Source organism: Elgaria multicarinata, chromosome 3, assembly GCF_023053635.1.
Source record: "Elgaria multicarinata webbii isolate HBS135686 ecotype San Diego chromosome 3, rElgMul1.1.pri, whole genome shotgun sequence".
Classification (NCBI taxonomy): Eukaryota; Metazoa; Chordata; class Lepidosauria; order Squamata; family Anguidae; genus Elgaria; species Elgaria multicarinata.
This window is the reverse complement of record NC_086173.1, coordinates 137,348,874-137,370,340: the sequence shown is the minus strand read 5'-3', so window position 1 is coordinate 137,370,340 and position 21,467 is coordinate 137,348,874. Positions and strand designations below refer to the sequence as shown.

The window sequence follows — 21,467 nt, the reverse complement described above, 5'->3', positions numbered from 1 at the left end:
AACAGCATTTTGACCAGCTGAAGTTTCTGAACAAGGAGAAAAGGAGCTAGTGCATATGTGCTTGCACTAACAAAATGTTTGAAAAGGCACTGCCAAATCTTCCCCAAAGGCAAAATAGAGGCAAAATTTGGGAAGTGATTTACTAGGGACAAGTGCCAGAACAAGAGAATGTCCTTGATAAACAGGGAGATTTTGAGTGTACACAATTCAGGTTGCCAGATGGATGCAGAACTGAGAAGAAGAAAAAAGTGGAGAGTGGATATTTATTTTATGGAGCTTAGTGTTCTGAATAAAGGGGTTTCATTGATGTTCTATCGATCTGTGATGTTCTGGGGTGGGCGGGGTGGGGAGGAGGAAAAACTTAAACTAGGGAACCCTTATTATCTCTTCAAAGAAAAGGCATCTGGCAACCCTCAGCATAAATGTTATGTAAAATAATAGTATAGGTATTTGTAAGCAGTTTCTGCTGAATTGCAAGCTGTTCAAATTGTGACGGCATTTCCCAAGCTGCCACATTAAGCAAGTGTGTAACATTTTATCTAGTGTTATAAAAGTCAGAACTTAGCTGACTAGATGGCAACTGTCTGCTGCGGATTGTTTTCACTGCAGCATTAATGTGGAAATTTATTTGTTTTTCTTTTTAAAAGTAAATAATTGCCACCCAATAATAGAAATAAATATTCTTGTGGTGGCTTTTAGGCAATAAAAATGAGAACAACGATCATAACAAGATCAAAACAAAATTAAAAAAGCAGAGGATTAAAACTGACAGCAGTAAAGTCATCGTAGTATGCCTGATGCTGAAAGATAGCCCAGAAGGGGTCAGCCAGGCCTCCCCCACGAGGGAATCCCATTAACAGGACACCACCATGAAGAAGGCCCTCCCTGCAGGAACCAGCTACCTCACTTCTGATGGTTGGGTCACCTGGAGGAGGACCTTGGATTGTGGCCTCAGTGTGTTCAGGCAGGCTGAAGTGGAGGAAGAAGGATTAGGAATCAGTACAAACCAGTACTTGGGTTTGACATGTGTGGTGGCAGCAGTCCCATTTGCGACTGCAGCAGATCTGGGCTGAAACAGTGTTTGTGTGTGTGTTGGGAGGGGGGGGAATGATGTTTGATAAGGAAAAAAGGGGAAGCATAGGGTGACCCCACTGTGACCACCACTTACTTTCCTATACCCTCTCCGTGGCCCCACACATTTTTCTTAGGGAGCTAAATTATGGGAAGCCATTGGGTTAGTTTGAACCTTCAGTCTTGTTCTGTGGGGTAGCAGGATGAGGCAGTTATCGTATCTGGGAAAGCAATCCCTTTTGGCTACAGGTAGGCTTAGTTAAGTTGCCAGGATCCAGAGCAGAGGTGCCATTCAGACAGATGTCACCACAGGTATCCTCTACAAAGAGCAAATCACCTATGCATGGAGATGCTGTTAATTCCCAAGTGACAAAGACCTGCTGCAAGTGGCCTCTGTATTCTTGGTAAAGAAAAGCCTTAAGAGCGTAAGAACCACCCTACTGGATCAGAATAATGATCCATCTAGTTCAGGGATGGGCAACTGCTGGCCCTCCATATGTTTTGGCTTACAACTCCCATCAGTCCTAGCTAGCATAGGCAATGGCCAGTGTGTTGCAGTGGCTAAGGTGCTGGACTGGGAGTCGGGAGATCCAGATTCTAGTCCCCACTCAGCCATGGAAAACCACTGGGTGACTTTGGGCCAGTCACAGACTCTCAGCACAACCCACCTCACAGGGTTGTTGTGAGGATAAAATGGAGAGGAGGAGGATTATGTACGCCACCTTGGGTTCCTTGGAGGAAAAAAGGTGGGATATAAATGAAATAAATAAAATAGTGATAAATAATGGTGAGGGATGATGGGAATTGTAGGCCAAAACATGTGGAAGGCCACAAGTACCCCATCCCTGAACTACTACTACTACTACTACTACTACTAATAATAATAATAATAATAATAAATTGTTACCTGCCTCTCCCTCTGGATCTAGTTCAATAGTCTAGTTCATTATCCTGCAAGTCGTCCACCAAATACTTCTGGGTAGGCCACAAGCAGGGTAAGAAAGGCAATAGCCCATGGTCGCTCCACAGTGGCACATCGCCTCTGAATCCGGAGGCTCATAGCTATCGACAGACCTATCTCCCATGAATTTGTCTAATCCCCCTTTAACATAATTTAAACTAACATCATCATCGCTTCCGGCAGCAAATCCCATAAATGAACAATACATTGTGTGAAGAAGGACACATGCCCAAAGGCAACAGGTGTTATTGGAAGCATGCTTTCGTATTGTAAACTTCAAGTGTTGCAGGAGAATAAACCTATGAAATTAATCGCTTTGAGGCCTACCGATGCAAATCAGATTCTGTGGTCAGGAAGGGGAAGAACATTTGCTAGTGAGACCATGCAGAAGTTTCTGGGCTCCCTGAGAACTAGGAGGGACTCCGCTCCGTGCCCCACTGATGTCTGAACCATGGCTGATGAGTATATGGGACAGGGCCTTCTTGGCTGCAGTGCCCAGACATTAGAATCACTTCCCTTAGGAGGCTTATCTAGCCCCTTATCTAGCTCTGATAACCTCTAGGAAGCTGATGAAGACTGTCTTATTTTCACGGATCATCAATACATGATGATTTGCCATTGTAGATCAGTGGTAGAGAAGCTGCTTTGCATGCAGAAGGTCCCAGGTTCAATCTCCAGCATCTCCAGGCAGGGTTGGAAAAATTCCTTCCTGAAACTGGCAAGCTGCTGCCAGTCAGTGTCAACACTACTGGGCTAGATGAACTATGGGTCTGACTCAGTATGACTCCAATGTTCCCATAACTGTTTGGCTCTAGAGTTGATGGCAGTTTTAGTTTGCTTTTGTGTTGCTTAACTTTTCATTATATTTAATATTGCGTTTAAATTTGTATTTTACTTTGCTGTATGTTGCTTTGGAAGCCCCCTGGGCCAAAATATGCCCTATCAAATTTAAAAATAAAATAACAATAGCATTCAGAATATTAATAAACCAGTAAGCTTTCCCATATGAGCCTCGTGTGGCGCAGAGCGGTAAAGCAGCAGTTTCTGCAGCTGAAACTCTCCCCTACGGCCTGAGTTCGATCACAGTGGAAGCTGGTTTCAGGCAGCCGGCTCGGGTTGACTCAGCCTTCCATCCTCCCGAGTTCGGTAAAATGAGTACCCAGTTAGCTGGGGGGAAAGTAATAATGGCCGGGGAAGGCAACGGCAAACCACCCTGCTATAAGGCCTGCCAAGAAAACTTCAACAAAAGCTGGCGTCCCTCCAAGAGTCAGTAATGACTCAGTGCTTGCACGAGAGGTTCCTTTCCTTTCCCAAGCTTTCCCATAGAGTTTGTGCTAATTGCGCAAGAGGTGAAGGCAGTGAAGAAGAACAAGTGGCTATACTGAACCCCAAGGTTCAAATAATGGAAGCTACCCAGTATTTTACATGTTGATCCTTCAGACGAGATGCTAAGCCACATTTGTTAAGCATTTTGAGCTAAACATTATGGCTTAGTGTGTTATGTGAACCATGACTTAGGCCCTAGCTAGACCTAAGGTTTATCCCTGGATCGTCCAGGGGTCAAACCTGTTCATCTAGGTGACACACAGGGGATCCAGTGCTCAGGCAGGGGCGAACGCTGGATGATCCCAGGATAAACCTTAGGTCTAGCTGTGGCCTTAGTGTGCCATGTCAACCATTCCTAACCATGGCGGCTACATAATGATGGTTTAAACACACTCACCTAACGATTTGCTGCAAAAGGGTTAGCATCCTAACCGTGGTTTAGCATGTTGTCTGAAACGGCCCTTTGATTTTTTAACATATGTGTGAATCAGGCCTCAAAACATAGATATTAAGGAAGAAGATCAAGCACAAAATATACGAAGCAACAAATCTACATGGTGGTTTAGAGTACCTTAATTCACAGTTTGTATTACACAACTCAGTTACTGGATCAGGTTGGGGAAGTCGATCACATCTTTGGTCAGACACCATGAGCTGGTCAGATTCTCGGGTGCAAATAAGCTTCCTTTTTCTCTCCCCTAAAGACAAAAGGTAAATTCAGTTGTATGAGATGCAGGTGCATTACCTTATCTCTCAAAACATCAAATCTTGTCTTCCACAAATTTGTTTACATGTCCTCAAGATAAGCCTTGATCTATAGGGCTCCCAAATCTGGGTTTAAATCTCCTACATCATGTTATTCTAACATAAAAGGTTCCTCTGGTGTTCTTTCTCTCCTTTCTTAAGGGATCATATTATGCCACTCCTGTGGTCTTTACATTGGCTGTCCATAAAGCAACACAATGGCTTTTACTGCCTGCTTGTATTTGAGACCATCCCCTGGATCCATGGCTGTCTGAACTCATACTGTCTGCAGGATGGAAGATTCTACCCACTATGCCTTAAGTTCGTGATTTATTATTATTTCATTTATATCCTGCCTTTTACCTTTTGCAAGGAACCCAAGATGGCTTACATGGTCCTCGTCCTTTCCATTTTATACTCAGAGAAACCCTGTGAGGAAGGTTGGGTGAAGAGTCTGTGACTGGCCCAAAATCACCCAGGGCCTTGCTAGACCTGCCAGCTTATGCTGGCAGGGAGGCAGGGCCGAGGCGCGCTAACGTTAGTGCGCCTCCCCCAGGCTACCACACGGCGGACGCGTAGGGACGTCGCGTCCCTGCGGCGTCCGCCATTTTTTATTTTATTTTAAAGGGGCCGGGTGCGGCCCGAAGACGGCGGACAAGGTAAGTGGTTTTTTTATTTTATTTTTACGGGGGGGGGGGGGGGAAGGATGACAGGGTGGGTGGCAGGGTGGGTGGCACGGGGGGAGGGCGGGTGCGATCGCGCCGCGCGCTGCCCGAGCCCGGGCAATGCCTAGCATGGGGCGGCATTTCCCGGGCAAGCGCCACCCCATGCCAGGCATTGCCCGGGCGGCGCGATCGCACCCGCCCTCCCCCCGTGCCACCCACCCTGTCATCCTTCGCCCCCCCCACCGCCGATGGGCACAGTGCTCCTATGAGCGCTGTGCCAGGTCCGTGGCTTTTCGCGGCTCCTCGTGAGTAAGCGAGGAGCCGCGAAAAGCCACGGAACTCTCCACACTTTCCCCAGCCCCGGCCTGAGGCCGGAGCTGGGGAAAAAGCGCGCCATAAGCGCATTGGCTTATGGCGCGTAAGACCAGGCCTCAGCGCGGCCTGCCTCCGCATTCCCCTGTGCGTCATCTGGACGCACAGCAGGGAAGCCGGGTCAGAAGGCGCGCTAAGGCCTCGTCTAGGAAGGCCCCCAGTGAGCTTCATGGCCAAGTGGGACTAGAACCTGGATCTCCCAAGTCCCAGTGCAACACTCTAACCACTACACCACACTGGCTCTTTGGTGCACACTGGCACACTGATTGCACTTTGTTATGGTGTGCCCCTCTTTGTGGAGATAGCTTCAGCTAACAGCTGATTCTCCTAGGCTAAAAGAGGTTTGGGTGACTTTGCTTTGTATCCTGTTTGAAAGAGGAATGGAAGAACTTGTGCTTCCGAGAAAGAGGAACAGTCAGAACCTGTATATAAAAAAAAGCCTGTCAAAAAGCATGGAATTCCTTGGTCTCAGCAATAGAAGAATGCCGGGGAAGCACAATTTTCTATGAGATAGTCTCATCTGTGACACTGACACTGATTTTTTTATCCTTCAGTATAGGGTTAAAAGACTCACAAGGCTGGAAAAAGCAAGCAGGCCAATAAGACAAGTAAGACCCTCCACATATCAACAGGGTTTGGACAATTGCAGAGGGGAAGGAACCATCATGGTTCTTGCCTCCACACTCATGACTTCCACACGTGCAGCCACCATTTGCATAGTCTCCTGTGATGCAGCAGGGTTTGACATGTCATGCAAATCCAGTGCCGAGTCCAGCAGCGGTCGCTTCATAGCGACCCCGCAACCTCTACTCCAGATTGTGGGTTTCAGGGTGGGTGTGAAGTGACTGCTGCTGCACCCCACACTTTTTTTTGCAAGACCCACTGCATTTCAGGAGATTATGCAAATGGCAGTTGTGACCACAACACACACAAGGGCAGGACCCGCTATGATCCAAACCCAGCCATCAGCAAACTGTGCCAGGAAAAAGTGTTTCTGGGACAAATTGGTTGCTGTCCTGGCATGCTCTGCTTCTCATATATCCTACTATTATCAGTTCTATTCATAGTCATTTATTCCAACAGCAAATCAGGCACTAATACTCTAACAACTCGCCCTGCTATGTCACCTGCTGAGGAAGTGAGATTTTTGTCTTCACACTGAGAGCCAGTGTGGTCCAGTAAATGATGGCTCAGCCTTGACACTATCTCATAGGGCTCTTGTGAGCACATAATGACTACACTGCACAATGCAAATTAAGGAGTGCTATCTAAATTAGTCGTAGAGGAAAGGGCAAGGGAAATGATGGGGAGGGCCACTGGATCACACAAGTGCCATAGGAGTAGCAAAATGTGGTGCCTCTGGGCTTAGCAGCAGTACTTTTGTTCAAATGTCATAAGAGATGGGGATGATTCACAGACCATTTAGCTTGTGGGTACAATCCATAGACTTGTTGCAAACCAGATGTATAAATACTTTACCATGACCACAAGCTACCATTGGGATCAGCTTTGAGAATAATGGAATGCAAGAAGAACAGGAAGCCCAAATGGCCCATGCTTCCAGTTCTCTGGTCTTGTTTTGCTTCCCTAGCCTTACAATCAGCTTTGTAAGCTCCACTGTCCATGAGGTCAGAACTGCAATCACAAGTCATTTGCACTCAAGCTTTATGTAACCTTCCAAACTGCTCTTTGTGCACCATATTCCAAATGGGAACTGAGATGTTGCATGCAAAATTGCAGTGTCTGCATGCACCTCGCAGTTTATGGTAGCTCTTTGCCTTGAGCAGGGCGAGAAAAGGCACCAGCTTGAAATGAGGTGGCCAGCCCCTCGTTTGTGGAGCAATCTGAGAGCCCAAAGCATTAAAAAGGGGGCTTAATGACGGCGTACATCATTCGGGTACGACAGCTCTTGGGAAACATAACGCTTGAATTATATTGGAAGCTAAAAGCAGACGAGAGAAACACATTTGTCATCACCACCAGAATGCAAGATAAACCAATAAATAAAGCAAATGATTTTTAAAAAGCCCCCAAAGCCACATACCTTGGCACAGTTTACTGCAGGGTTGCCAAGGGCCATAGATATTCCAATAAAACTGCTGAGGTTTATCTTCAATGGGGATATTGAATGTGTATCGAACATCAGGGTTATATAAATTACCCACTGATAAAACCTTTGAGAGAGAGAGAGAGAGAGAGACAGAGAAGTGTAAGATCTGGACTACTTCACACAAAACTAAAATTAGAAGAGTGACATCTGTCGGGTTTTCTTTTTAAAATAAGGTAGTTTTTAACCTGAAGAACTATTTCTTGATCAATGCGGTATGTAGAGTTGATTCGTTCAATAGCTGTGTCCGAGCCACTGTATTCTATCACAGCATTTCCAACTTTGATTTCCTTCTTAAACATGCTGACAACATAATCTCCATTTAATATGAAGCCTTCGTTACTTGACAATGCTAAGCACAGAAACAAAAACAAAAACAAAAAGTGAAAGCAATTATAATTTGTTTGCAGAGAGTAGAAAGGATGTAATTTAAAATGCAGTTTATATTGGATTTACTTAATATTCAAAATGAACTCAGGAACTTAATTTCTATTTGCAGAAGCAACCGAGTCAGAATGAAATTTGTGGGGTGTGTATGTGTGTGCCATAGCCTACTTAGATTGCAACCCTTATACCACCATAAATCCTCTGGAACAATCTGCAGCACTCTTCATGTATTCCTGAATTGTCCCTATTGGCAGAATAAGTGGCTTGAGAGATACAGCATTGGGTTTGGACTTGGGCCCCTTCTACACCTAAGGATTATCCCAGGAAAATAGAAGGATCGTCCCTGCCTGCTCCTGGGATCCTCTGTGTGTCATTTGCATGCACAGGGATGATCCCAGGATGATCCTTAGAAAAAAGGCAGGTGTAGAAACGGCCTTGATTTGCTATGGAGTATTTTAATTAGAATAAAATTGCTAGAACCGACAGCGGTCTAGTGACCTTCTTTCTAGCAGAGATCAGCACAAAATGCTATGAGGAAGTGCATGTGACAGGTCAGTAATGCCATTCTCCTTTCCCCCATTACTAATGGTAAATCTGCAATTCCTATGTTATTTCAGATTAAATTCCCCTAGAACTGGATAATTAGCCCAAATGGCATTCTAAATTAAAGTCACATAACCCTGGGCAATCCAGCACTAGTTAATCCCCTATTCTTCAGTACTGAGCAAATACAGGAAAGCAGCAATGGTAGTAGAGGCCAATTCAATCAGTCATTGGAACTCTTCTACAAGGGAATGGTGACATGTTTAGTTGCTGCCACTGAGTGGTGGTCAAGGAGTAGATGTGTGCACTTACTGGCCAATTTGGCTACCAAGGGCTACCAAGGGCTTAATGCTGCATCCACAAAGGCTTCGGTGTACTCCTGCTGCAAAAGGTAGCCTGTTTTTTGTTTTTTTTTAATACTGCAGGGGGCCTTCTCTGCTGTGGCACCCCGGCTGTGGAATGAGCTCCCTAAGGAGGTTTTTATATTGTATTTTGTATTATGCTTTCATACTGTTTGTTTTATATTTTGAATAGTTTTAATTTTTGTCAACCGCCCAGAGAGCTTTGGCTATTGGACGGTATAAAAATCACAATAAATAAATAAATAAAGTGCCTCAACTTTGGCAAAAGGAAGTACACAGATTTTTTAAAAAGAAGTTTTTCAAAAATGGCAGAACATTAAAAATGGGGAGGGATCTGAAAAGCTTTCCACAGTGATATCGGCGGCCTCACCCAATAAGAGCTTGCAATATTAGCATAAGACCGTCAATGGTTCATCTAGTCCAACATCTTGCTTTCTCCAATGGCAAACCCATAAGCAGGGCATGAAGGCCCACCGGAGGTCTCCTCAGCAGCAACTGCTAGTGGCCCTTGGAGAGGGACCCACCACAATTTCCCAGCAATTCAGCAGTTTGTGTACTAGGAAACTCTCATTTCCCCTTGCAGCAATGGGAGTCCTGGGTGTGCAAAGAGTCATCTGGCTTATATAGAAGAGTTTAAGGAAAGCTGTGCAATTTCCATGAAGAAATCGCACCATCTGGAATGCCTCACATTTCTCAGCCTGTGTGACTACTACTTGGAGGCCATTAAGGCTCTGATCCTCTGACAGCGCATTTGCCACCCATTTGCCGCTGAAGTGTGCATGAAGCCACTTGCAAATAATTGATAATTAAGCAGCCCCCCTGTGAGCAAAGTGTGGGTGCATCTGTGCAGCTTAGGGCAGATTTTTGCCATGGAAGACGACATTGTCTTTCAAGCACACAACTGTTTCTAAATGCAGCTCTTGAAAAGGCCTCTGCTAAAATTGCTCAGCTAGCAGTTTAAAGTTATTGCTCTTTATGGCACACTGCAGAGTCGAAAGTGCCTGAAGTCCCCATTAGCCCTCAGGCAGAATTCCGAAAGTTGCTCCTAAATATAGGCTTTTCATGTGGCACTGTGAATTCAGTCAGCAGGCCAGGTTTTCTTTTTTTAAAAAAAGCAAAATAAATGCTCTTTCAACCCAACCTCCTCCATTCAAAAACTGTATTTATTCCATCCAAGTATTGTGTTGTAGGGATATAACAAAGACATCCACTGGGCATGTTTTTCTAAATTCCCAGGAGCACATTTGCTTCAGATTTAGATACATGGCTAATATACACAAATCAACATGGATGCATACATTCATGTGCAAGTTTGGGGTCCACAATTGCATACTAGAAGACATAAACTTCTACTACGCACATGTACATAGATGTATATTCTCTCAAGCAGGAGTGCACAACCTGTAGCCCAAAGGCCTTAACTGCATCCCTTAGGACCCTGGCTGCTAGATTCCCCACCATCAGAGAATTTCTCATAGAGATTGCTCTTTCCTCATTGCTGCGAGTAGTGGGATAGGAACAATGAGAATCAGGATCACTGGAATGGCCTCCAACCCCCAAGGCAGCAAGTCAATGAAATACATGAAGACACTTTCTGCCTATTCACATGTCATGACAAGCCACCATGGGTTCATTTGCTTATGCAACCTATGGCAGGGATGAATGGGTTATGGATGGTTCGTTAATCATGCCAACAACCCACCCTAGTTGGGTTCGCATGTCAGGACAACCTGCAGCTTTCATATACAGAATAATGGCTGACAGGCGAGTGAAGCCACAGTGGCTTACTGTGGCATGCAAATCAGGTCGCTGTCTGACTGTCTGTCTGTCTTTCCTTTTCTCTTTCTCACTCACTCACTCACACACACACATGAATTAGCTCACTCTCTCTTATTCTCCAACCTCCTTACACATTCATATTATAGAAGTTTTCACACTCCTCCCCACAATCACATACCTCTATCTAGATATAAACGAATTGTAAAAAAAATTAATATCACTGTTTGTAAGCTGACCTTGCAAATGGAGATTTAGAAGGTGTTTGGCCAGCATATTTCGCATTTTGCTTCATGACAAACTTGAGCTATGCACAAAAATGCCAAAGGCTTAAAACCCTAAAAGCTTTCTTAAAAGGGATGGTTTCCTGAAAACAGCAGTCTGCTGCACAACTTTACACTAATGCGATTATGTAGTTAATTTCCTAAGTTAGTTTCCCCACCATTTCACCCATCACAGCTACTATATTGCCCTAAAGGAGTGCTCTACATAGAACTAAAGGTGTTCTTCAGCTCCATGAACCAGGCTCCAAGAGATAAGGAGGTAGGACACTGCAAAGACACAAGCAAGAAGAACCTTCACACCACACAGAACCCAGTCGCCATATGCTGGTAGGCTTTTATGACACCAAAGAACACTGAGGAAACAGACAGAAAATTTGGCGCTCTTCTCTTGTGGGAGGGTGAAGTAGCAAGGCAAAAAAGGTAACACATTCCAAACTTGAAGGAGTGACTGGATTCCTCCCTATGTGTAAAGGATTAGCTTCACCACAGATAGGCCACTATAAAAGAAAACACTACAGGTTCTCAGTGGCTAACTCTAGGCAAGGCACAACAAAAGCCACTGGAGCAGATGGCCTCAACTGTCATGTCTGAGTAAAGTACCTTAGTGCAACTTATTAAATGCTTCTATGGGTATCTCCAGTTGGATTGATCTCCTTTTCCCGAGCCTAGATTTTCAATGAGGGACGAACTACTTGTAGCTCATAGGATTTTTAAAAAAACCTAGGCAGGGGGGCAATTTTCATTTGGACCACAATGCTTGGGGAGCAGAGGTTTAACCGTTTCCTCCCCAGCAACAATGCCCCCCCCACCTCCAGCATATCAATGAGGAACAAAGTTTCCATTGGTACCAATAGCACCTTTCCCCTCTTAAACTGCAGTTTGTATGGGAGTGTTTTTTTTGCCAGAATTGCAATTGGAGAGGGAAGGGTTAAACCTTCCATTCCCCAAATGCTGTGGCCCTGATGAAAATCCCCCCTCTCTGCTTAGGATTTTATTTATTTATTTTAAAAATCCCCTGACATGCCATCTAGCCATGCGGATAACATTATGTGTAGTTGGAACCTCAGATGGGTTAATATGTTAAGAATGTTTTTGGTATTGAAACATCTTGATTTAGTTCATGGATATCTGGTATAACAGATGACCTTCCGGCCCAAGTAGCAATTCTGCGACACCATGACAGCAGTATCTGCACATCTAGAAAATAATACAGTTCTGCAATTGCTAAAGAGCATTATCTCTTACCAAGGTAGTTATCATCTTCTGGTTTCCCTGAGTGACTATGCTGCCGTACGTCAATATTTGTAGCACCAGCTGGTATGCGTATCACAGTGTTATAACCTGGAGAAACAAACTAGAAAGTCAAGGTTATCGCACATTTCTATTCACTTCTTTTTAATGGTCACGATGAAGAAAAAATGGGTGCAATCATTCAGAGTTACAATTAAATTAATTGTTTAATGTTACCATCAAGTAGCAAACAACCTTGAATATCCAATAGCTAAAGGGAATTCTTGTTCATTATGGTGTTAGGTTCCCTTTTTAAGCATGTTATGTGTGGTTAAGAGGTTTTCTATCCCTCGTAGTAAAGTTTTCTTCAAGAGATTCTTACCATAGTGCACTGTATTGAATGTCCCTGCAACAGTTTTGCATGACGAATTATCGCCACCACACACCCCGCATTTATCTCTTCTGGCCTTGGAATTGAGCACATGATCACATCCAGCTTGCTTTAAAGGAAGAAAAGTTCAAAACTAGATTGAACAAATATGAAAGTAGGATAGAATATACAGGGCTCCAAATGAAAAACATACATCTGCCACTGGAGGCCTCTGACAGCCTCATTCATTCTTTTCTTTTCCAATATCCTCTGTCAAGCTATAATTATAACCATCTTCCAATTAGAACTTGAAAAATGAGTCCCATCCAGGCCTGCCAAGTGAAGTACAAAATCACTCAGCGTGGTGGGAGAGAAGTGTGTGTAGAGGGGTTGAGAAGAGCTACAGGAGCTGCAGACAAGACCATACAATGGATATAGCACATGGGCATATTATTTATTAAATTACATTTCTATTCTAGCCCATAGCCAAAGCTCTATAGGCAGGGATTATATAAAAAATTGATCGGGCTGTGTGACTAGTGCAGCCTCCCAATACCTGGAACTCACAGTTGTTCTGGATTACAATTACCAGCACTCCTGAACATTGGCCATGATAATAGCTGAGGCTGATGGGAGCCAAAGTCCAAAACATCTGGAGGGCTCCATCTTGGGGAAGGCTGCACTAGGCATAGTTGAACCTAACCTATGGCGTAACTGTAACCTAAGTGGAATAAGGCTACAGCTGCTCTGTATACCGCCATCAACATTCAGCTGCCTATGTTCCATGAAGTAACAGAATGCCCACGTTCTATGAAGTTATGCATTATGCAAAATTATGCCTGGTGTTGAGAATGTGGATAGGGAGACATTTTCCTTCCTCTCTCATAATCCCATGAAACTAATTCAAGACAGATAAAAGGAAGTACTTCTTCACAGAGCGCATAGTTAAACTATGGAAGTCACTACCACAAGATGTAGTGATGGCCACCAATTTGGATGGCTTAAAAAGGGGGTTGGATAAATTTCTGAAGGAAAAGGCTATCAGTGGATACTAGTCCTGAAGGCTACGTGTTTCTTCCAGGATCAGAGGCAGTAAGTTGATATACACCAGTTGCTGGGGAACATGGGCGGGATGGTGCTATTGCACTCATGTTCTGCTTGTGAGTTTCCTGTTCAACAGCTGTGAACAGAGTGCTTGACTAAATAGACCCTTGCTCTGATCCAGCATGGTTCTTCTTATGTTCTTATCAAAAGCAACCTTAGATGTACTGTGCGAAATAGGATTTCTGACAAAAAGAAGGGTTCGGCGCTACTGTGTGGCCTAAGATTGTTTTAAAAAGAGAAAAAGGAGAAACGGGTTCTGAGGATGCAAAATATTTATTTTCACAAAGCCTGACACTTTTCAACCTCTACTTTATTCAAAGGCCTTCCTCTCTGGGTTGTCAGACGATAGTGTCTGCAGAATTTCTTCTACTAAAATAATTGCCTCCTGTAATCATCTATGGTGACTAAGATCAAAACCAACTGTTCATCAACACAATGTTATATCCTATAGTTAAATAGGTAGTTTTGTATGTTGTGTTTTAAGAGTGGCTCCAGACATTCAGAGAAGCAAATTGAAACTTTTACATACGGGTCTGCACATATGTTATTATTATAAGCTGACTTACGGGTCTTATTTTACCAGTTTAAATACAGACACGTACCTCATCTGGCCCATGAAGATTGCTCACCTGGCCTGCGAGCTTTCCTGGATTCCTCCAGGAGGTGGGGCTTGGAGGATTCCTGGAGGAATCCCTGCTGTTATCTCCAATCAGAGTTCAGAGTGGGGGGATGCAGATGGGTAGACGAGTCAGCATGCAGTGCCTTCCCCTACTGGGGAAGCCACTGAGCAGATGAGTCTGCCTGAGTGTGGAGGTTGGAAGAATGTCCCTCCGGCTATACATTCAACCCCGGATACTTTGTTTGCCCTGCATCTTCTCCAATGAGAGAGGGTGAAGAACGGGCAAAGCAGTTTTTGGTGTGTGTACAGGCATTCTCCAATGGGATGGCAGCTGGAATCCAACAACTGGAGGGGCCAGTTCCCTGGTGCCATCTACCCCTATCATGGCATTTAAATGGGGAATAAGCCTCCACTTACAATTAGGGATGTCGGAGAAATCTGCAGTGGATTTAAATGAGTTCAGATTTCTATGAGACTGACCTGCGGATTCTGCAGCAGATTGGTTTTTTCAAGTCATGCGGATTCCAAGTGCTTGCAGACCTGTTTTTTATTTCTGAAGAAACTTTTTTTGGAGGGGGGGGGATTTGTGTGAATGCAAATGAGCGCAAGTGCACATTTGCAAAATTGCAAGCAGGAACAAAATTCTCATTTAAAACCCCCAAACAGAATCTGTCAATGAGCAGATGGTGAAACGAAAGATCCCTGACAATCCATGAAACACAGATGGAACAGATTTAACAAAAGCCATATCTCCCTATTCGCAATACACTTGAAATTCCTCATTATTTCATAATTTGGGGGTTTGGCAAAACACAGAGAATACTGTAGTAAGTCAAGGGGTAATACAAACAAAACTCTGAAAGGGAAATATTACAGCCTAAGGAAGATTACAAGGCTTTTTAGGCCTTAGCTAGACCTAAGGTTTATCCCGGGATCGTCCCGGGGTCATCCCTGTTCATGTAAATGACACACAGGATATCCTGGGAGCAGGCAGGGATGACCCCAGGACGATCCTGGGATAAACCTTAGGTCTAGCTAAAGCCTTAGTTTAATTTAATATGAAGAGTATGGAATAGAGTTATCAGCTCATGTGAGAGGAAGGTGGAGAAATGGCCCCTTGCTTGAAAAGAGTTAGCTAGTTAACAGAAGAAGGCAATATTTACCCGACAAAGTCCTTGAACACAGATGTCATTTGTGTCTGGGCCACAAGGGGTGCCATCAATAACCCTGTCCCTGAGCTGATAATAGGCCGTGTTTCCCGCCACTCTGCAGAAGAGTTTGCACCTATCTTTCATTAAAACTGTCAAGGCAAAACAATCAGGTTATTTTATTGCTGGTCTTTCACTGTATGGCGAGAGCACCGTCTTGTCATTCTCCCACAACTCTGAATTTCTGTCCCTTCCCTCTGAGTCCTGTATGGCACCTCCTTGGCCAAAAGAGCCAATCTTTAGCATGCTGGCCTACACCCAGCTCAGTTACTGGGATAAAAATGAGCTGGGGCTGCAGGTTGGTGATTGCTTCCACCTGACAGGAGTGTGGCAGTAAACTGGACAATAAAGGTATGGATCCTGTGAAGAAGAGTGGCAGAAAAAGAAAAGAAGTGGAAGAATACATGTGAGCTGCTATTTTTATGCAAGATGGAGGCTCCATAATTTTTTGTATATTTAATGTTTCACAAACTGATGGCCATAAAGGGACATTTCCACAAAATTAGAGTTATACCACTAATGTTGCGGAAATGGTCCTTCATGTCAGGTTATGCCCTTCATAACTATATGAAAATTATGGAGCTCACATTGAGGAGCAGGGAGCTGCGGGGCACTCCCAGACCAGGTGGCGCTTGACAAGTATGCCTGTGAGTGCCCTGTAACTCAGCAAGCAGGGTCCAGGGGGCTGAATGCAGGAAAGTCCACCACTCATGACATCCTGGGAGGAAGAGGGCAAGCAGGACAGAAGGATTGTTTTAAGCTGGACCCCAACAAAAACAGACCTGGAAGTCCAAACAACTGAGGTAATTTGATATCTGGTGACAAGAAAAACGTTTCCCAACTTTTGACCTGGAAGAGCCACCACAAGGCGAGTTTTGTATTGGTTTTATGCGATAAACTGTCTAGGGAAAACTATATATATAAATAGTTTTTATATTCAGTTGATTCCTGCATTGAGCAGGGGATTGGACTCGATGGCCTTATAGGCCCCTTCCAACTCTGCTATTCTATGATTCTGATTTTCTTATCATATTGCAACTACCATATCCTGATAATCTGTAGTGATTTTTGCCTGCATTTCTTTGACAGCTGTTTCCGAGACATTGTAATTTGCTATTTTGATCATATGGGGGGGCCTGATCAGCCACATGAATATTGAGGGGAAGTCACCTCAAAATTTATTTATTTATTAAAACATTTGTATCCCCCCTATATCAATGGGTTCTCAGGGCGGCGTACTGATAAAATAAGAACAATATAAACATAAATAATTTAAACAGCTAAAAATGTATTAAATCATTAAGAAATTAAAACCGATAGAATTTTTTTAAAAAAGTAATAAAAACCATTAAAACTATGTGTGACCATGGAGAATTTAACCCTTAAAGTCTTGATAAAGAGCCATGTTTTAAATTGGCGCCAAAATGAAGCCAGTGTTGGTGCCAGTTGGGTACCCTAAGAAAGGGTAGTGTGAGTCAGCCCTAGGCTTGGGGGAAGGGTGGGCAATTTGTGGCCCTCCAGACATTGTTGGGCTGTAACTTCTATCACCCCTCAACACTGGCTGTGCTGGCTAAGGCTGATGGTAAGGATGTAGGAGAAATTCATTCCAGATCATTTTTTATTGGGATTTACCCAGTTCACACCTCCTGCACTGGGCACAGACTCAAATGCAATCTGCAGTCAAAGACCATACATTTCAGAACTTGCAATGTGATTCAAGGACCAAACAAAATGGGTCTGACAGCATGCATGCATTGGAAAATGTGCATGTATATAAATACATCTTTTGAAAAATGTGCAAAAACATGCTTTAATCAATGATGTGTACATTTAGAAAAACATGTTCACACAAATTTTGGTGCAAAAAAGGAATGCACAAATTTTGGTGCAAAAAGGGGAAAAAACAAAGATCACAATCTGATATGGACACAATATTGAATGAGCTTTGAGGTGACATTCGGAGAATTTAGTGTGTAATCCAATGCATGTTTAGACAGAACAAAGTCTTAACAACTCCCAGCATGCCCCAAAATTGCACCCTTAGATGAACTTCTGTTTTGCATTTAGACACATCCTTAGCTCATGGGAGTTCAACAACACCTGGAGGGTCACAGATTTCCCACTCTTCATCTAGAAAGAACATAAAATTAGGCTGGAGCTGGGCAATTGTGGCTATCTCATGAGAACTAGCACCTAGCTCATTTGTTGATATACTTACTTCCACTATATTTTGGGACCCAGCGCACGTTCGGAGGTAGACCGTTAATGTTAAAATGCTTCCCATCAAAGACAGCACATTGTTCATCGCGGAAATCTTTCTTTTGCTTAGAACATGGTTCAGTGTTGCAGGATTTAAATTTCATTCTGCGCCCCACACAATATTTTCCACCATTTTTGGGTCTAAAAACAAATTGAAGCGGGAGTTATGAATTACTACATTAAAAACACACCCTTACTCTCTCAGATTCAACTGGTCCGTTTTTGAAGCCACAACTACTTCTCTCGGCTTCTCACTTCATTCTCGTTTATCAAAGCCTATTAGAACATGGATTAAGTTGGCTGTTCTTTTCCAATGTAGACATGATGATAGCTGTCTCTGAAAGCCAGCAAACTCTCCCCAAGCTGAATACTAAATCTTTGGTTGCCACTTATTCTAAATCAGGAACTAGTTATTTCAGGATGATGAAATGTATTTGCTTGATGGAAATCAAAACAGCAGAACAAAACAATGGAGATACCATATTACAACCCAGTTCAGAATAATGAACTCAGTCTAATATGATTAGACCAAGAATGACTGTTGCACCCATTCACTCCCCCCTTCTCTTACACCCCTTAATGAAAGACATCTGGCATTTATAAAACCAGTGTCCTGTTACAACTGAACTGGGAAACTGTTATTTTAGTTCTGTCTACAATCCTGGCTTTAAAACCAGGATCAAACCTTGGTTTGCAATCCTGGCTTGTAGTTAGAGCTTAAACTACAGTTTTCCATTCAGATGCAACGGGAAACAGTGATTTGACAAACTCCAGACATGTTAAGGCACACAAGAGGAGAGAGGAGAGAAAGAGAGGAGCAACATTGTTGGGGTGCAACATTTGTTCTTGTTTAAACACACCACTGGTCTAAGGTCAATATGTATGAGCCAGTGTTCAGGATCTATCTGCACAAAAGAGGAGAAGATTCAACAACCTGAACTGACTTCAGACATGCAATATAGATAAACTACACAGGGCACTCCCCACCCACCCATCGCTCCGGGGCTAAATAAAATTGTTGTTATACTGTTTGTTTAGGACTGAAAAAGCAGTTGGGCTGTCAAGAACCTGGCAGGCCACAATATGTGGTTATCGGTTGCATTTACTTGATGGGTCACAAGTGGTATAAACCTGGCTTACTCGCTGTGCAAACATTTTTTGAGCAGAATTAAAGTGAGCTGTATGAGTCTAATTATGAACTTCCAACATTGTTGTAAGGATAGATGTGTTAGGAACTGGGAAGCATATGAGTGTCCAATCCGTGGCCTCATTGTAAAATAAACTTGTACACCAGACTTCAAAAGTGAACAGTTCACACACTTCTTCCTACACATAGATGTTCTATCTGTATAGAATAAAATGTCACAAATGAAACAGCCTGAGACAGGGAGACAGAGACTTGGCTTGGTCAAGGCCCAACAGTCACGTAATACTAAAATCGTCTGAGTTAAAATCCAATACACTATCTGCTGGACCATATCGGTTCTCTATTATTATTATTATTATTATTATTATTATTATTATTATTTATTGCATTTTTATACCGCCCAATAGCCGAAGCTCCCTGGGCGTTTCACAAAAACTAAAACAATTCAAAGTGTAAAACAAACAGTATAAAAACATGAGAGAAAATACACATTAAAACGAATTAAAACATACCATACATGATTAAAACATCCTGAAAACATTCTAAAATTTCACTGGATAGGCCTGCTGGAATAGATCAGTCTTTATTGCTTTTTTTAAATTCTAAAAGACTGTCAAGTTGACGAATTTCCTTTGGCAGGCCATTCCACAGTCTGGGAGCAGCAGAAGAGAAGGTCCTCTGGGTAACAGTTGTTAATCTAGTTTTTGCTAGCTGAAGTGGATTCTTCCCAGAGGACCTGAGTGTGCGGGGCGGATTGTACGGGAGAAGGCGATCCCGCAGGTAGCCTGGACCCAAACCATGTAGGGCTTTAAAGGTAATAACCAACACTTTGTACTTCGCCCGGAAACTAATCGGCAGCCAGTGAAGAGATTTTAAAACTGGTGTAATGTGGTCACCCCTAGGTGTACTAGCGACCAGCCTGGCTGCGATATTTTGGACTAATTGAAGTTTCCGGACTAGGCACAGAGGTAGCCGCATGTAGAGCTGAAGGATAAATACTGAAGGATTCATTAAATTCAAGAGCAAATACTGTGATTGGAAATATATTTTTATTGTCAGCATGTTAGTCTGAATTTGTTTTAAAGAGAGTTACAGGGTAATCCTATGAATGTCTACTCAGAAGCACGCCCCAATGTATTTAATGGTATTTACTCTCAGGTAAGTATATATAGAATATTCTATTCTCACTTAACTAGAAGAAAGCCTCACTAAAATCAATGGGACTTAATTCTGAGTTCAAACGTATATGTGTTGAAAGAACAAACTTTTTCAAACCATTATCCTCCTTAAAAATGTTTTTATTAAGATGGCATGGATTTTTTATTTGAAAAGAGTAAACAGCAATGTACAGAATTATAATCCACATGAAGCTAGGACTGAAGGCAGCTGGACAATCATCTGTCAGGTATGCTTTAGGGTGGATTCCTGCATTGAGCAGGGTGTTGGACTTGATGGCCTTATAGGCCGCTTCCAACTCTACTATTCTATGATTCTATGAAGGCCACCTAGAATAAATTTTGAAGGTAATTCCATTTCCCCGTGTGATTTTTTTTTTAAATGTCAGAGGCAATTTCTGGGCACCAAGGACAAGCAGGTCCTAGGTTGCAAATTGATATTACAACTCTCAAATGCAAGAGCGAGATGCATTTCTGCCTCTAGGGGGCACTGCCACTGAAGCTGAGACTGAAACTAATAGTGATAGCTATAGCTCAGAAAATGAGTCTGATTAAATTTCATGCATATTCATTGAATCTTGGTCCCCCTTTTTTCTCAGTTCTTTTTATGGGAATGGGTGCTTTATGTCTGCTTGACACTGTGGAGGACTAGCAGAAACATAAATAGTTTTCTTTGTTACTAATGTTGGTTTCCTCTGTTATTATTGTTTTTCATTATTTTTTGGCTGCTCCTCATAAACTGGCAAAACCAAAGAGGATCCTTAAAGTTCAGGTGTTCCTAACAGTTCAGGAGCTTGTAGCTCCATTTGTTACAAAAATAAAAATAAAGAAGTAAATTGAATCTGTAATAATTGTTTGAATACACTGTACTTTTAATATAGCAAATGTAATAATTTTATGCCAAACCAACTTGGACTTAATTACATTTTATGTTCCTAAAGTAACAAAGTGACTTTCAATCTGTAAAAAGTGCTAATATTGCATTATTTCAATTTTTCCAAGAATTTCTGTTTTTCCCCAAAACCACCTCCTCCTCCCTCCCTGGAAAAAAACCCGGTTTTTTTGCACGGCTTCAAAATTTCTGGAAATTTTACATCTCTAGGGATGACACAGTAACCCAACAGGATATAAGCTGTCTAAGCTGAAGGCCTATTCAAACACTATTCTCCACATGTAGGGGCACCATAGGGCTTCCTGGACCACCCCAACATCTGCCCTAATGTCCACATGTTGAGTTCCAACATCCAAAAATAGGTGCAGATGTGGCTTCTGCGGAAAAAGAAGTTGTGGCTCAAATCACATCAAATCCCAGTTCTGAGTGTGCTACATGCTCCTGAGGTTCACCTCAGGAACACTTGCAGTAGAGCATTTAGTGTTGCTGCACCCACCCTCTGGAATGCTTTACCAATTCACATTAGACAGGTCCTCACAATTCTGACATTTAGATATCCCCTTAAAACTCATCTCATCACACAAGATTTCCCTGAAGTGCAACTCAGCCAAGTATGGTTTGTAGCACGCAACAGAACGTGTGGTTGTACTTCTGATTAATTTGTGTTGTTTTATTGTCATATTTATTGTTGTTGTTTTGATGCCATTGTACCTTATGTTCACTGCTTTGATGCCTCTCTGGAAAGCAGTATAAAAATTGTGTAACAGAGCAAATAAATAAACAAATATTCCTGAGAGGGGGAGCAACACCAACTCTATCCCCAATCTTTTCCTGTCCACCAGCCTGTTGTCTCCATTTCTGACCT

At 42.9% G+C, this 21,467-nt stretch overlaps 1 protein-coding gene across 2 annotated transcripts in view; it reads right to left on the bottom strand.

Annotated features, from left to right (window-relative positions):
• The window catches only part of ADAMTS9 (ADAM metallopeptidase with thrombospondin type 1 motif 9), a 165,354-nt gene that overhangs the window by 82,827 nt on the left and 61,060 nt on the right, over positions 1-21,467 (bottom strand). For both annotated transcript variants that reach the window (XM_063122037.1, XM_063122038.1), the window contains exons 13-19: positions 17,348-17,529; positions 15,085-15,221; positions 12,211-12,328; positions 11,844-11,939; positions 7,435-7,598; positions 7,184-7,313; positions 3,930-4,056 (exon numbers count right to left, since the gene is read on the bottom strand). In XM_063122037.1, the coding sequence (XP_062978107.1) occupies positions 3,930-4,056; positions 7,184-7,313; positions 7,435-7,598; positions 11,844-11,939; positions 12,211-12,328; positions 15,085-15,221; positions 17,348-17,529 (954 nt within the window). The remainder of the gene's footprint in view (positions 1-3,929; positions 4,057-7,183; positions 7,314-7,434; positions 7,599-11,843; positions 11,940-12,210; positions 12,329-15,084; positions 15,222-17,347; positions 17,530-21,467) is intronic.